This window comes from Miniopterus natalensis, chromosome 7, assembly GCF_054644295.1.
Source record: "Miniopterus natalensis isolate mMinNat1 chromosome 7, mMinNat1.hap1, whole genome shotgun sequence".
NCBI lineage: Eukaryota > Metazoa > Chordata > Mammalia > Chiroptera > Miniopteridae > Miniopterus > Miniopterus natalensis.
This window is the reverse complement of record NC_142087.1, coordinates 61,810,730-61,825,566: the sequence shown is the minus strand read 5'-3', so window position 1 is coordinate 61,825,566 and position 14,837 is coordinate 61,810,730. Positions and strand designations below refer to the sequence as shown.

Genomic DNA, 14,837 nt, shown 5'->3' with positions numbered 1-14,837 from the left:
AGGTGGAGAACGTGACTATCACTCTAGCTAGTCACCAAATAGTTCTGGTTTCCCTCATTCCAGGCACCTTGTAGGATTATGCTTCTTTGTATGCTTATGATTGGGTGGGACTGTGTGACCAGTTCTAGGCAACATGTTCATAGTGGAAGTGATGTGTGTTACATCTAGATTGGAGCACCGAAGTGCCAAAGCACAGTCCTCCAGTGTTCTTTTCCCTCTGTTTTGATGACTGGTTAAAATGTCAACTGTTCCTTCAAGCTGGGTCCTGAATAGGTTATTTAAAGTTACTGAGATTCAGGGGTGTTTGTTACTGCAGCATTACCTAGGCTATTCTGACTGATACAAGGAGACAAACTTTACCTATATGGAACACCAGAGAAAATATAAGATATACAACGTGCAGAAACAGCAGTGGGGCCCAGCCGGGCATGGCTCAGCGGTTGAGCGTCGACCTAGGATCCAGGCGATGGGGGTTCGATTCCCGGTCAGGGCACATGCCCGGGTTGTGGGCTCGATCAATGATTCTCTCATCATTGATGTTTCTCTCTCTCTCTCCCCCTCTCCTTTCCTCTCTCTGAAATCAATAAAGATATATTTAAAAAAAAAAAAAAAAGAAAGAAACGGCGGTGGGGTTGGACAACAGTTTTAGCATCTCAGCTGAGCACACAAACACCTTCGCATTCACTGTCTTTATCTCCCAACACTCTAGTAACACCCAACACTAACCATCTACTTGAGCTGTGCTCTCTCCTGTCCCAACACCCCAACTTCAAGTCCTTGTTAACATCATTTCTTCTCTCTTCATCTTCTTGTCTCTTCCCTTCCATTTGGTCAGATATCCTACCCATTCCTGAAGGCACAGATCAAGTCTCATGTTCTGCAAGACATCTCCCTACTTGTAGAGACAAACAGGGCCACTCTTTGCAATGGCGGCAACACCTGTGGTCAAGATGTCTCTTACATGTGTGCCTCTAGCCTTTCATGTTAATTAGCCTCTACTCCGCAAACAGTTAATGAGCCATAAGGCTCTAGCTCACATATGTTTGCCAACCTCACAGCAGGTGCTCAATAAATACTGACTGAATAGAGAATAGTGCCATGAACATATACATGATACTTAAATATCCACAGAAGCTGACTAAAAAATTTAGGCACTTTTGCTAAGATATCATTTGTACTAACCAGTGAGTTTCTAAACGGGCACTGAACCAACAGTAAAATTACTGGGGGGCAGCAAGATGGCTGGCAGATGCTCCTTCTACCCTTTTCTGTGGGCCAGCAGCAAGCAGTATATTTGAGGTTCATCTCTGCCAGTCACCTATCATCTCCAGGGTCAGAGTCAATGCTGGTACCTAGGATTTACCTAGACTGCAGGTTGGCATAGGAATCTGAGTAAGTGGGGGAACAGTAGAGAAATCTGGAAAATCCAGACCTCCTGTTGCTTTTAGCAGCTATTTGGATATAGCTGGTTATTTCATGGAGACACAGAATGTAAACGATGAAAGAAATTCCAGAGAGGCTCAGAAGTCTGTGTAACCCAATGCCTCACTTTGCAGAAGAGACACTGGAAGGCATGCCACACCTGGGTGAACATCTGGTTCTCCTGACGTTTGAGACAAGGCTCTTTCACACTCTCCTAATGCTTCACTTTGCTACTTGGGGATCATGATGGACGAGGGGAGTGCGCTGTTCCTGGGAGTGTGGGATCACAGGCTGTTGGCCAGGACTCAGAGACACCATTTCTGACACCCCCACCTTTCCCAGGACTTTGCATGAACCCGTCTGATAAAGAGGTGTGCTCATTAGGTTCCCAGCAAGGTTTCATCACCTTGTTCAACAGCCAACACTGCCAGCCAAGCCCTTCAGTCCGGAAGTCCTTCCAAGGTCTAATCATAGGCCCTGCCTCTGTTGTGCACAGTAGTTTCCTTTCCTTGGCTCCACCATGCAGATGGAGAAGAGCTGATCGCTCCTGATGCTACACAACCTTCATATGCCTGCAGCTTTCTTTCCTGAATGCTAAACCCCATGCCAGGACCTTGAAATGTTTTTTAACTGCACTGGGTTGCACTCTCTCATTTCAGGTGCTTTCCTTTAAATCATCTCCATGCATTTCCCCCAATATGATGAAAAGGTGAAAACTGTATTTCATCTGCCTAACTAAATGACAAGGTGAAGGACAAGGACTCTTGGAAACAGGCTGCCAGGATGCCAGAGTCCTCAATACAGCTGGATCCCAATTATTGGCAGTTGGACAGGCCTCCTCGGGCCTATGTTTGGCCCATTCTCTGTTCTGGTCTCTCTGACCCTCCTTCCTCCCATCTCTTGGGATCCAGCCTACTCTATGTTGCTCCCACTTTGTGCCTCGAAAAGGCTGCAGAGGATGCAAAGTTGTTTTTGTTTGTTTCTTTTGTTTTTACATTAGTTGAAATAAAATAAATAAGCCCAGTGCATGACTGATCCCCAAGATGGGGCCTGCACCTGGGTCCCTCCATGGCCTGTGACCCACTATACAGAGCTTTCTGGACAGAATGCAGCATGTCTGCATCCTCTGGCTACCCACCTTTCCCGGGCACATGTGGCCAAGGTAGGGCAGTCAGGGGGAGTGCCAGAGCAGCCAGCTACCTCAGTCTCAATTTAGCCTCAGTTTCCCTCTGAAACTAATTCTCCTTCATGGGCAAATGTGGGGAAGTAGAGCTGCCCTATCATCTCAGTGACTTCAGAAAGCTCAGCAAAGCTGCTGTGGCCAGAGGCATAGGGCCCACTAGGGACTGGCTGTATGGACTGGATCTGGGCCAACTCAGGCACCATTATAAACACCTACTGTGTGCAAGGCCCTAGGCCAGGGCAGTCAGGGAAGCAGAACCAGCCCTAGTTCCCATCTTTGGGTTGACCAGCTGGCTGAGGGTATAGGCAGATGCACAAGGAACAGCCTGATCACACCATGAATTAGGGAGAGGATCTGCCTGGATGAGAGGGCGCAGTGGCGAGGCAGGAAGTGTGCCTATGAGGCTGGTAGCTGTCCCTGAGAGCTGGTCCAGTGCTCCTACATCTAGTAGATCAGGTTGAAGGGACACTGAAGAATGGATGGGCCAGCAGCATCCCGTCAGAGCTGCACTTAAGAAATCCTGACCAGCTCTGATTCCTCTGTCAGAGGCCCAGGGTGGGGCTTCCACTAGAACGTGAGCCATCATGGACCATGGGGACAAAGGCGACGTCCTAGATAGCAGAGAATGAGAAGCAAGGAACTTGTCCTGATGCTGCTGAGCTGCCATGCCAGCCCCGAGTACCCAGCCAGGCTGTACTGAGAGAGTAAGAAACTTCCATCCGGTTTATATTGTTCTGTTGTTTGTGCCCCAATTAACTGAGTTACAAACGTCTAAATATCAGGCCTTTCAGCATTGAACCAAAGTTCTCCTGACCTCAGGAGACCTTGTTTCTATCCAGTTCCTCCCTCGCTGTGCAGTATGGTATATACACTCAGGCCCCAACCATGGCCTTCCATCGAGGGGGTCCTACTCAGTCCCACCTCCTCTGCTGGGCCTGCCAGGCTTCTTAACTCTGGGATACCTGAGGCCTGGGTCACCCTTTGGAAACTTGCATCTCCTGCCCTGCAGTGGGCATTCTTTTACACATTATTTTATCCTTCTAAGTAATAGAGCCCGTGAAGGCAGGGGCCATGCTTCAGGCCCACCAGAGCCTTCGCAACACCCCCTGGCTGAGGAATCTACAGGAAATCACTCCTGCAAATACCCTTGAATCTCTGGCCTGCTGAGCTGTGCTTGGCTCTGGGCAGCTTCACACAGCACTGGGGGTGTGACCATACCAACACTCAGGCCAAGTAGCCTTCCCTCTGACCCCAGTCAGCTTTCTGAAGTCAGGATCAAGTCATTGCAGGTGCCCATTAAGGCTGCCCTCATCTCTCTGAACAGATGCAGTGTGAGGTTGGGCTGGGGATGGGGATAAATGGTTCTCTCAGCCTAGGGGTCACCAGGGACGACTCTGAAAGGTCTGCTGCCTCCTTCCCTTCTGGCCACATAACCCACACAGAAGACCCTGGTCTGAGGACAGCCGGCTGGCTGAGGGAAATGGACGGGTCTCTGACACCTCTCCTCCACAGTCTGCCCCTTCAGATCCTCTGCAAACCTAGAGCAGAATCTCCAAAGTGCCCCACCAGCACCAAACCCTAGGAGCCCTATTATTTGTGGGATCCATCACCAACGTGGATGTGTGAACCTCCAGCTCATTCATTTTACTGCTGAATAATATTCCACTGTGAGGATATATCACATACCACTTGCCCCTTCTCTGCTCAATGGACATTTGGTTGTTTGTAGATGTTTGTTACTATAAATAATGATACTACTAAAAAGAAATCTTATGAATCTATGTGCTCTTGGGAAGGGGTGCTTCACTGTGGGCTGGGTGCTCAGGGAGAACTTTCCAAGGGCAGACGGCACCCTCCCCTCTTCTACTTACTGCTCTCTCCACCACTGCTTCTCAGGACAGCCATGCTTTTTTGGCCTCTAATCCCACTGTCTCCCACAGGCAGCAATGAGGTATCAGAAAGAACAGCTGAATAACCAGAGGGTATACGAGGGACTTGGAGGGTCACCAAGGATCACCATCATGGGCCAGCCCAGAAACCCAGACAAGACATATGACAGCCCCCGATGGAGCACAGAGTTCTTCCCTACCTGCTGTGGGGGCGCTCGTCCTCGGGAGAAGGAACAGCTGCTGTCCAGCTGTTCACTGCAGTCTGCTGTCCACTGCAGGGGAGAAAAAAGTGGTCAGTGATGACAGGACACACAGGCCCATCCTCACTCAGCCCAGGCCCCCCCCACATGGCCCTGTCCTCCTGGGGCAGAGACAGTATAGAATCCTGCTTGGCCATTTCAACAGCAAATCCTTCCCTGCCAGCAGATCCAGGCTGGTGTCTCTGAATTCCAAGTGGAGGTGACCCTTTGGTGTATACTTGGGAAAGTCAAAATCACTTCCCTTCACCTACACCCACCGAAGTGATGAAGATTCAGCTATACTCCCAAGTCAACAAGACATGACACAGGGTCATTGAGTTTTGAACAATGGGCACCTTGTTGGACTACCTGGCCAAGCTTTGGTCATGCTAGCCCTCTACAATGTCAAGGCCAAAGCTAGAGGTGAAGCATGTGTGTGGGTTTTCTGTATGCCCAGCTCCCAAAGATGATGGACCTATGGACTGACAGATCAGCTAGGCATTGGGGGAAGAGCCCCAGACTGGCCATCAGAGCCCAGACCCACCACTTACGCTAAGAACTTAGAGGCCTGATGTGCCCCAAAGTGTGGTCTAAAAACCACCTGCATGACAGTCACAAAGCCTGCCACACTGGGGTCCTTGGACCCCCCCTCTACACCCACTGAATCAGACTGTGAGGGCAGGACCTGGGCATCAGCATTTGACAAGCTCCCAAGTGATACACCAGAAATTTCAGAGCCACTGATACCCATGTGATCTCCCAGGCCTCATTTTGTCATCTATAAGATGGGGACAGCTAGGCTAGGCAACTCTGTGAGGTTGAGATGAGGACTTTTGTAAACCATAAAAACACTGTAGAGCTATGGAGTAGTAGCGCCCTTCCTGTGTATGACGCTATCTAGCTATGTGGTGATGTTTTATTATTGTGTTAAACGTTAGCCAGCCTCATAGGCTAAGGCTGTTGAACATTGACCTTGATCTACACCCTGTGTGATACACGGAAAGCAGAAATACCCAATCTCTCTCTGTCTGACACAATTGGTTAAAACTGGGAGTGAGTGTGGATGGCTCAAGGCCTGGTTTTATAAAACCTTGGCTGGACACACCCTCCTGACTGTGGGCCAAGGGCAAGACCTTTGTATAGGAAAGACAGTTTATTACAATGCTGATGATACAGGCCAGCACAAGTGTACTGTAGAGCAGTGCTATCCAACCGACATAGATGAGAGCCACAATCAGGAGCCACAGATGTAATTGTAAGTGATCTAGTCCCCACATTTTAAAAAGATCAAATTAAACTTAATACTATATTTTATTTATCTCAATATATTTCAAATAGGTAATTAACATAACATTTATTAATAAGGTATTTTACATTCTTCTTTCCACACTAAGTTTTGAAACCCACTTAGAGCACATGTCAATTTGGACCAGCCATATGGGGCTGGTGGCTACCATATTAGCACAGCTTGAGGGAGATGGCAAAGGTGGCACACTAGTTCCAGGAGAGTCCTAGTCCTCACATCCATTTCTTGCCCATCCCTGCTCTGCACTGCAGAGGGGCTGATCCCTGCCAACTGTGACTCCTAGGTTCCTGGATCAGCTCGGTTCAGCCAATGGGATACAGGAGGAAGGAAGAAGCCCTTCCCCCCTTCTCCAGCCTCAGGTGGCATTACTAGCAGTGACTGCGACTCCTTCATGGCTCTAGCCCTCTCCATATAGCCTTCTGTGCATGACCCTGATCCCTGGTTCTGGCAACACCATCTCCTGACTTGTGCCTCAGGTCTAGTGGTGGTAATGGCTTCCTACAGTTTCTCATCTCTGGATTATTTAGTTGCTTAGCTTTTTTTTTTTAATCACTCCCTGGACTGAATTCCCTGTCTAGGTATTTGCAGTCTCAAAGCATCTCCCCAAGATATTTATTATTGGGGGGGGGGAAGGAAAAAATGAGAAATCCATCAGACACCACCTTGACTGAGTTATCAAGGATAACATTGTCTATGATAAAATATACCAACATCCTGGACTCCTCAATACGATGCACTGAGAAGGGCACATCACTTCTGACGTGGTCTTGCCAAAAATGCACAATCTCAATCTAATCAGGACAAAACATCAGGCAACTCAAACTGAGGAACTTTCTACAAAATAAGTGACCAATACTCTTCAAAAGTGTCAAGGTCGTAGAAGACAAAAATGGCCAAGAAAGTTTCACAGATTGGAGGACAATAAGGAGGCATGACAGTTACATGCAAATTTGGATCTTGGAACAGAAAAAGGACATTAGAGGAACAACTGGTAAAATCCTGAATAAAGTTCCATTGTACCAATGTCAGTTTCTTAGTTCTGATCATTGTACTGTGGTTACGTAAGATGCTCATATTAGGGGAAGCTGGATGACGAAACAGGTTCATGGGGATGCCCTGTACAATTTTTGCATCTTTGCTATAAATCTAAAATAATTTCAAAATAGAAAGTAACACATATGTGTGTGTATATACACATACATATTATATACATACAGGGTGGGGCAAAAGTAGATTTAACAGTTGTTCACATGGAAAATAATACAATAATTAACAAATAATAATACAAGAATAATCTGTTTCACATACTCACAACTGTTAATTCACTTTTGCTCCACTCTATATATGTATATAGGTATCTATATCCGTCTATCTATAAATGTTTAAACTACTGCAAAAACAATCCCTCTGTTTTATATACTTGAGTGGCTTCTTTCCTGCTTGGGGCCTGGCTGACAGGGTTGGGGACGCCAAGGCACGCAGTGACTACTGGCCATGGAGTAGACTAGATCTTGTCTAGTCCTATAAGAGCCTTGCAGAGAAAGGCTTCCTTCTTCCAGGCGTCCCAAACACTCCAACCCTAGCGCATAGTGCTGATGTGACACCCCCTAGAACACTGCCTTGAGCATGGGTGCACCTCGTCTGAGGTTCAGCATGGTCCCTGGCAGGGTCGGGCTGGGAAGCCAGGATGGCTCCCCTGGACCAACATGCATAGAGGAGGCCAAAGCCTCACACATGGCCACAGGCAACCCTGCCCTTCTGGTTAGGCTTTCCTAGAGCAGTTCCAAGCTTTGATGAGACGGCTTGGCTTCGTCAAATCCATCCTTAACTTTATCCACCAACCAGAATCCATTTCCGAGTGCATTCGGTATGTGGCCTGCCACACCTCCCTTCACAGACGAGGCCCAGGAAAGGAAAAGGGGGAAGCCAAGATTCCTGGAGAAGAGCTAGCCTGGGGTGGGTTGCCAGTCAGCTCAGGGGCAGACCGTGGGAAGCGTGACTTTCTGGCTAAGGAGTCAGAGACTTTTCCTGGATAGAAAGGATCAGAAGAGAAGGGCCACCCTGTTAGGAAGGCTGAACTGGCCTGGGGGGAAGCCGGTCAGGAGGTTGGAATGCAACATTCAGGCTTCCACTGAGAGTGGAGGCAGAGATGGATATGAGGGCCTGAGAGCACGGTACAGACAAGCAGTGAGCGAGGGGCTGACTGGCATGAAGGAAAGCGAGCCAGATGGTCAAGTCGCAGAAACCCACCCCAGAGGCCCAGCCAGGGCTGGGTAGAGACATGGCCCTGGATGAAGTTGTTGGAGGAGGGAATGTGGTCCAACCATGCAGAGCTTTCCTGACCCCTGGGGGAGGAATTTAGTGTGAGTCACCACACCTATTCCAGCAAGCTGTGTGTGTGACAACCCACCTCCAACTGCCAGCCACGCAGCAGCCCCAAGCAACATCCTCCCCTCCACTGCTGTCTGAATCACCTCCACTGGGAAAGTGTTTCTTCCCAGTCCAAACCCTGGGAGCTCTCCCTTCCCTTTTCCAAAGCTCCTCCCTGCCTCTGTTGGGACTCCACTCTCAAAGCTGTCTGCTTTCTTCTGAGGCCGTAGCTATACCACCTCCTTACCCTGGGCCCTAGTAAATCTCCAGACACAGACCTTCCTGAACTGGTCCTTACCTATATGAGATGATTTCAGGGTGGAGAGACTCCCCCAGCCACCCCAACACTCTCTTCCACACCACCTCCATGCCTGACTCCCACACACAGAGCATTTCTCCAAGGTAAACCAATTTACAGCTAGGAGTGAGTCTTGCGTGTGTGTGTGTGTGTTGGGGGGTGGGGTGGTAAAGGTGATTTCCCCTGAAAAAGGTCATGGAACACAAATAGGCAGGAAAAGTGGGACATTTTTATACATGGGAACAGTGAACATCAAATTCATATGGTTTGGGGTCTCCACCATAGCTATTATAATCTATTTCTTTATTTAAAAAACTGAAACAAAGATGGCACAGGGTTAATATTTTATAAACGGAGTACAGGTGTTTATTCTGTACTCAAAGGAGATGTCCATCCTACTAGTCTCTGCTGTCACTGGACATTTAAAATATTTCACACACTAAAAAGAATTAAAATCTGTTATAATTTATGATTTAAAATAATATAGTTCTATAAGTCATATTATATATATATATACATATATATACACATATGTACATATATATACACACACACCACACATATATGTGCTGATAAAAGCATAAAAAAAGGTGAGGAAGCAACTCACCAATCTGATGGGGGTAGGGTAAGGCAGTGGAAGGACGCAGCGGCTAAGGGAGATTCTATTGGTAATATGTGAATTCTTGGGTACCATGAGAATGTATGCCTATAGTACTTATATAAGTAAAGATAAATTATTTTTTAAAATAAGGGGAAAATATAAAATGAGTCCCCCATGCTCAACCACCCCACAGCTCCCCTTAAACTCACTTCTTCTGTTAAGCCTTTCATGGGTGGTCCACCATTGAGCGCTTCCTCCTATGAGCAAAGACGGCCAGGGAGGTGGGGAGATTCAAAGGCCGGCGGAAATGAAGGGATAGGTTAAGGGGGGATGAGGAATCAGGGAACAGGGAAGGCAGAATGAAAGAAAAAGAGAAGAAAAAACACTGTGAGAAGGAGACGTCAGGCCAATCTGAATACTTGGATCCCAGCCTCCCTACGGGCAGGGTTGCCTCTCCCTTTGAAAGGTCACTTGCATTTACAACAAAACCCAGGACTGCTAAGTGCCTGACAGCATCAAAAAGGAATATCAGAGATAGCTTCACCCTCACTGGCTCTTTATTTGACTTGTCAACAAGAATTTATTGGAAAGTACCCCTAAGTGGAGACAGACATGCCCTGCTGTGGCTGTGGTTGTCAACCTTAGTGGACATCAGAGTCACATGGGGGCTGATAAGAATGCAATACCCTGGCCCCTCCCAATTCAACTGCACTCTGAGGTGGGGCCTGTCCAAGCTTCCTGAGCGATTCCAATGGGCAGCCCGAGTTGTGAACACTGATTTCACACCTGGTGATGATCCGCAAGACCACCCACTAACATTAGAAGTGCCAAACTTGCCCCACTTCGAACATCCAAATTTCTTCCACAAAAGTTTAATGGTCAATGAGATTCAGAGTCCTACGTCTCACTCTATAGGGGGAAAAATATATTAACCACCCAACAGCCTGTACCCAGCAGGGAACCTAAAGTAGGTGGGGAAGGGGTAAGCACCAGGGCCCAGCTCAGCCATCACTGGCAGTGCCATTTGGCTAATTCCTGTTTCTGTGTCTCAGTCTTTTCTTCTGCAGAATGGGGCTACAATCCCCCCCTACACCCAAGCACAGAGTGAGGACAACTTTCAGGATATGCCTTTGGGGACTTCGGATCCATTGGAGGGCAGGCACTCTTGAAATGCATGTGTGGGGGTGCGTGATTTAAAATGTTATTCTAAAAGCACTGGGAAACTTGGAGCATACATTCTCTTGGTTGCTCATCTGAAGAAATGGAAACTTGCTTTCCCCTCCCCTCCTCTTCCATCTACCCATCCTTCCATCCATCCATCCATCCATCCATCCATCCATCCATCCATCCATCCATCCATCCATCTTTCTAGTTGGTGCTGGGGGAGAGGTAGGGAGGACCCAACTGGACAAGCATACATTTTCCTCCTGAGTGTCAACTGTCATCTCAGATCCTAAGGAAATGACCTCACCAACTGAAGAACACTCCATTCCCTCAAGCTTTCTCAAGGTTTCCAAGATTCTTAACAATTTTCCTCTCCCAGAAACATTAAAACACCACCACAGACAGGCAGACGGGGACATTCTCTGCGGTTATTTTTGTTCTTTGTTTTTGGCTTCCATTTAAAATAGTCATCAGATTAAATAAAAACAATCAAAAGTGCTTTAGCAGAAAGATTTCCCATAAGGCTATGTCTACAGAATGTGTTATGTAGACACTTCTAAGCCTGGCCTTGCTTAGAGTTGTGCACAGCTGTGCCCTCCTCTGGAGTCTGTCTGTACCCCAGCTGTGTATGTGGGGTGTATGTGGGACAGGGAGTGGGGGGTGGGATCAGGATTGAAATGTCCCTCCTTGGCCAGCAGCACACAGGCAGACCTGCCCCGTGCTCACATTCTTCTAGGGAAGTTCAGAAAATGCAGAAAGTTTAAGGAATGCATCCAGACGTTACCAGTGTTTCCCATACTCGGCCTCACAATAAACATGTTTATTTTTTCATTTTTACCTTTTAAAATTTTATTATTTTTTTAATCTTCACCCGAGGATATGTTTTTTTATTGATTTTTTAGAGAGAGGAAAGGAGAGAGAAAAACATGGATGTGACAGAGAAACATTGATCAGTTGCCTCCCATATGCACCCTGACTGGGGAATGAACTGGCAGCCTGGGTATGTGCTCTGACCAGGAATTGAACCTGCAACCTTTCGGTGTACAGGATGATGCTCCAACTAACTGAACCACCTGGCCAGAGTAACAAACATCTGTTTAGAAGCCCCTCCAGATGTGGATGTTGGAGTGTGGTCAGGCCCAACCTATCCCAGGAGCAGGAGCAGGCAGTGCAGGGCCCAGACTGAGGGCACCTCTCTATTTGCTGTCTGTGCTTAGAACTTAGCAGTCACCACAGGAAGGTCAAAGTTGCTGGCAGGCCCCTCCTTCCCAAAGTATCTTCCTAGTGTCTGCTCTGGAAACCAAAAATTCACAAAGCTTTCCTCTGGGGTGAAGCTTCATGGCTTCCTTAGACCTTCCTCCTGTAAGAGCCCATTTCACCTGGAAGAACCTTTGAAAGGTGCCCTGTGGGAGGCCACCAGGGTCTGCATGGTGGAGGAGGCAGGCTGCACGCACCAGGCCAGCCCCACCCACCTGTCCATGGGGCCTGCTCCTGGGGGAGTCAGTTCCAGGATGCGTACGGGAGGCGGCAAGAATTGGTTCCTCCCCTGCCTGCCCTTCCAAATCTTGGCCCACAGTCTTTCATCTGAGTACACCTTCCACCCAAGACCAGGGCTGCCACACACTGACCCAGGAGGGGGTGAGACCAGCCTGAGATCCTGGTCAGACACCTCATGTGCCTCACTGGGTCTGACACAGAGCCCCAGGGGATTTCTCGAGAGACTCAGTTCCGTAACCGTGCACAATTGCCTACATTTGAAATCAGAAGAGATATTCTGATTTTGGGTATGCATTTTGGATAAGCTGCAACTTCCAGATCTCTTCTACAACATAAGCTTAAGGAAGACAGGGAATAGGGCAGAGCACATAGTAGGCACTCAATAAATCTGTGTTCTATTAATTGCACATTTGCCCAATGGGGCAGGACAGAGTAGAGGTGGGTCAGAGGGTCTGAGAGGGGCTTCCTGCATGGATCCCATGCTCTGTGGGTGGGACCATCTGTATCTCGACAATCTAGGGCCAGGCAACCAGATGCTGTCTGGATTCAGGGTCCCCTTATCACCCCCTTTGAGTTTGCCCAGGCCCCTTTCCCCCTCCCTGGGGCAGTGCTCACCTGGGAGATGTGGGACTGCGTTTTCTCACTCTCACCATCACCTTCCGTCTTGTCTGACAGCAGCCCCTGCACCTGGTACTCGAGCACGTAGCTATCGATGAAGCGTTCAAGCTCCTCGATCTCCTGGGAACGGCTGCTCCCAGCCTCGGAGGAGGCCGATGCTGCTGAGGAGTTCTCCATCCCTCCAGCTCAGGGACTGGGTCAGGGCTGTGGGAGAGAAAGAACAGGCTTTGTGAGACAAAGCTGGAGGCAGAGATGATGCCCTCATTAGTGTGAAGCATATGCTTTAATTCCCCTGACCCACCTGGAAGTGGGGAGAGCTAGAACCTTTCTCACCTCTAGGTCCCTTCCCACCAGGGACCCTCCCCTTTTCCTGACAGGATCTGAGCCAGATAGGAAGGGGCTTCAAAGCTTGTCTGGTATCCCTTTCACTGTCTGGAGATTACTGCTCTACAGGTGGAGCCCACTCAGCTGGAGGAAACAGTCTGTACGTGGTTTCACCATCAGAACTAGTAGAATAGTCGTCTCCCAAACCACCACCATTGGACACACACAGAGGACCTGAATAATGTATGCACGGAACTCCGAGACCACAAAGGGCTGCGTGTGCCTAGACTATGACTGTTGGTAATAAAGACAAGGTCCTAATATGTTTCAAGGAACATTTGAATTTCAAAACCTTGGAATACTGAGAACTTTTTTAGAAAGTAGTTATTTGCCAATGACCAATGTTTTGTTGAGTTTTTAACTAATGGATGCAAAGCAGGGCAAGGAATGGCCCGCTGGGTTCCAGAAAGGCTATGAAATTCACAAATGCTGACTCCCTCACACCCTTGCTGGCCTTCTTAGGGGTTGGGTTGGCAACGGTGGAAACTCAGTTTTTTTATTTTTGGCTACTGCAAGGAGCCCAGCCTCCCTGGGACCCCAGGCCCGCCGCAGCAGAGTGTATGATGCTGTAGGGTGCTTGATCTGGGCTCCTGAGCTCAGTAGCCTTGGGGTTTGTAGCCTATCCCATTCCAGAGGGAGCAGTCTGAGGTTTCAGGTCCAGGAGCCCTCATCAGAGTGAGGGAACCCCAGTGTGGAGGCTTAGGTGGCAGTGGGTCTGAAGGGAGTCAACTCAGACTGGAATAAGCATGCCTAATGGTGCAAGGCCACAGTCAGAGGTGGGGGTGGGGATGTCCAATGCCCCTTCCTCCACCTGCCATTCAAGGCCTATAGTGGCCTTACATCCCTCCCACCACCACCACCCACCTTACCCCTCCTGCTCCCACAGCTGCCCATGTCCCCCTCTGGCCCCCTGTCTACTCTGCTGCTTGCCCCATATGCCTATGTGCTAGGCAGAAACATAAGAGGCTCCTGGGTGTACACCTTCTCCCAGTTACTCAATGAAACACCACCCTAAGGTGTCCTGGGAAGGGATTTTGCAAATACAATTAAATTTGAAATCAGCAGACTTTAATATATGGAGACTATGCAGGAGGGCCTGATCCATCACATGAACCCCTTAAATCTGGGACTGGAGCTAGAGACGGAGATTCAAAGCACAAAAAAGACAGGACACACTACTGCTGGCTTGAAGAAGGAAGGGGCATGTACAAGGAATGTAGCAACCTCTAGGAGCTGAAAGCAATCCCTTGTCAATGACAGGAAGAAGAAGGGCACCTCAGTCCTACAACCACAAGGAAGTCAATTCTGCCAAAAACCAACCAGGAGTTTGGGAGCAGGCTTTGTCGCCCAGAGGCTCCAGACAAGAGCTAAGCCTGGTGAACCTTGATTTCAGCCTTGTGATATACCAAGTGTGACTCTGATGTCCAGAACTGGGAGATAATACATGGTACTGTTGTAAGCCATTAAGTTTGTAGCAATGTGTTAGGCAGCAATAGAAAACTAACATGCAATGAATGCTCTGCCTCTGCTTTTGCTCACATTGTACCCCTCAACCAGAAGCACTTTCCTACTCCCTCCACCCACCAAATCTAGAGGTCCTTACACTCACAGAATGCTAAAATAGCGCCTTAGAGGCCATATGGCAACTGGTCCAATCCCCAGGTTTAATGGTGACTAGTGGGCAAAGGATTCACCCAGCCTTGGTTTGTGGACATGAACACTGTGACTTCTAACAGGAATAGCTAATGTGTACTGTGCCCAGATCAAGTGCCAGGCACTCTTCTCAGCACTTGATATGCGTTTAGACACTTACCCTCACAACAACTCTATGAAATCAGTATAATTATGCTACTTAGAAAATGGAGG

The 14,837-nt window shown here is 48.4% G+C and overlaps 1 protein-coding gene across 1 annotated transcript in view; it reads right to left on the bottom strand.

Moving 5' to 3' along the window:
- The window catches only part of CTIF (cap binding complex dependent translation initiation factor), a 221,535-nt gene that overhangs the window by 166,873 nt on the left and 39,825 nt on the right, over positions 1-14,837 (bottom strand). The window contains exons 2-4 of the mRNA XM_087818617.1: positions 12,585-12,791; positions 9,518-9,565; positions 4,695-4,766 (exon numbers count right to left, since the gene is read on the bottom strand). Of these exons, the coding sequence (XP_087674743.1) occupies positions 4,695-4,766; positions 9,518-9,565; positions 12,585-12,764 (300 nt within the window). The 5' untranslated portion in view covers positions 12,765-12,791. The remainder of the gene's footprint in view (positions 1-4,694; positions 4,767-9,517; positions 9,566-12,584; positions 12,792-14,837) is intronic.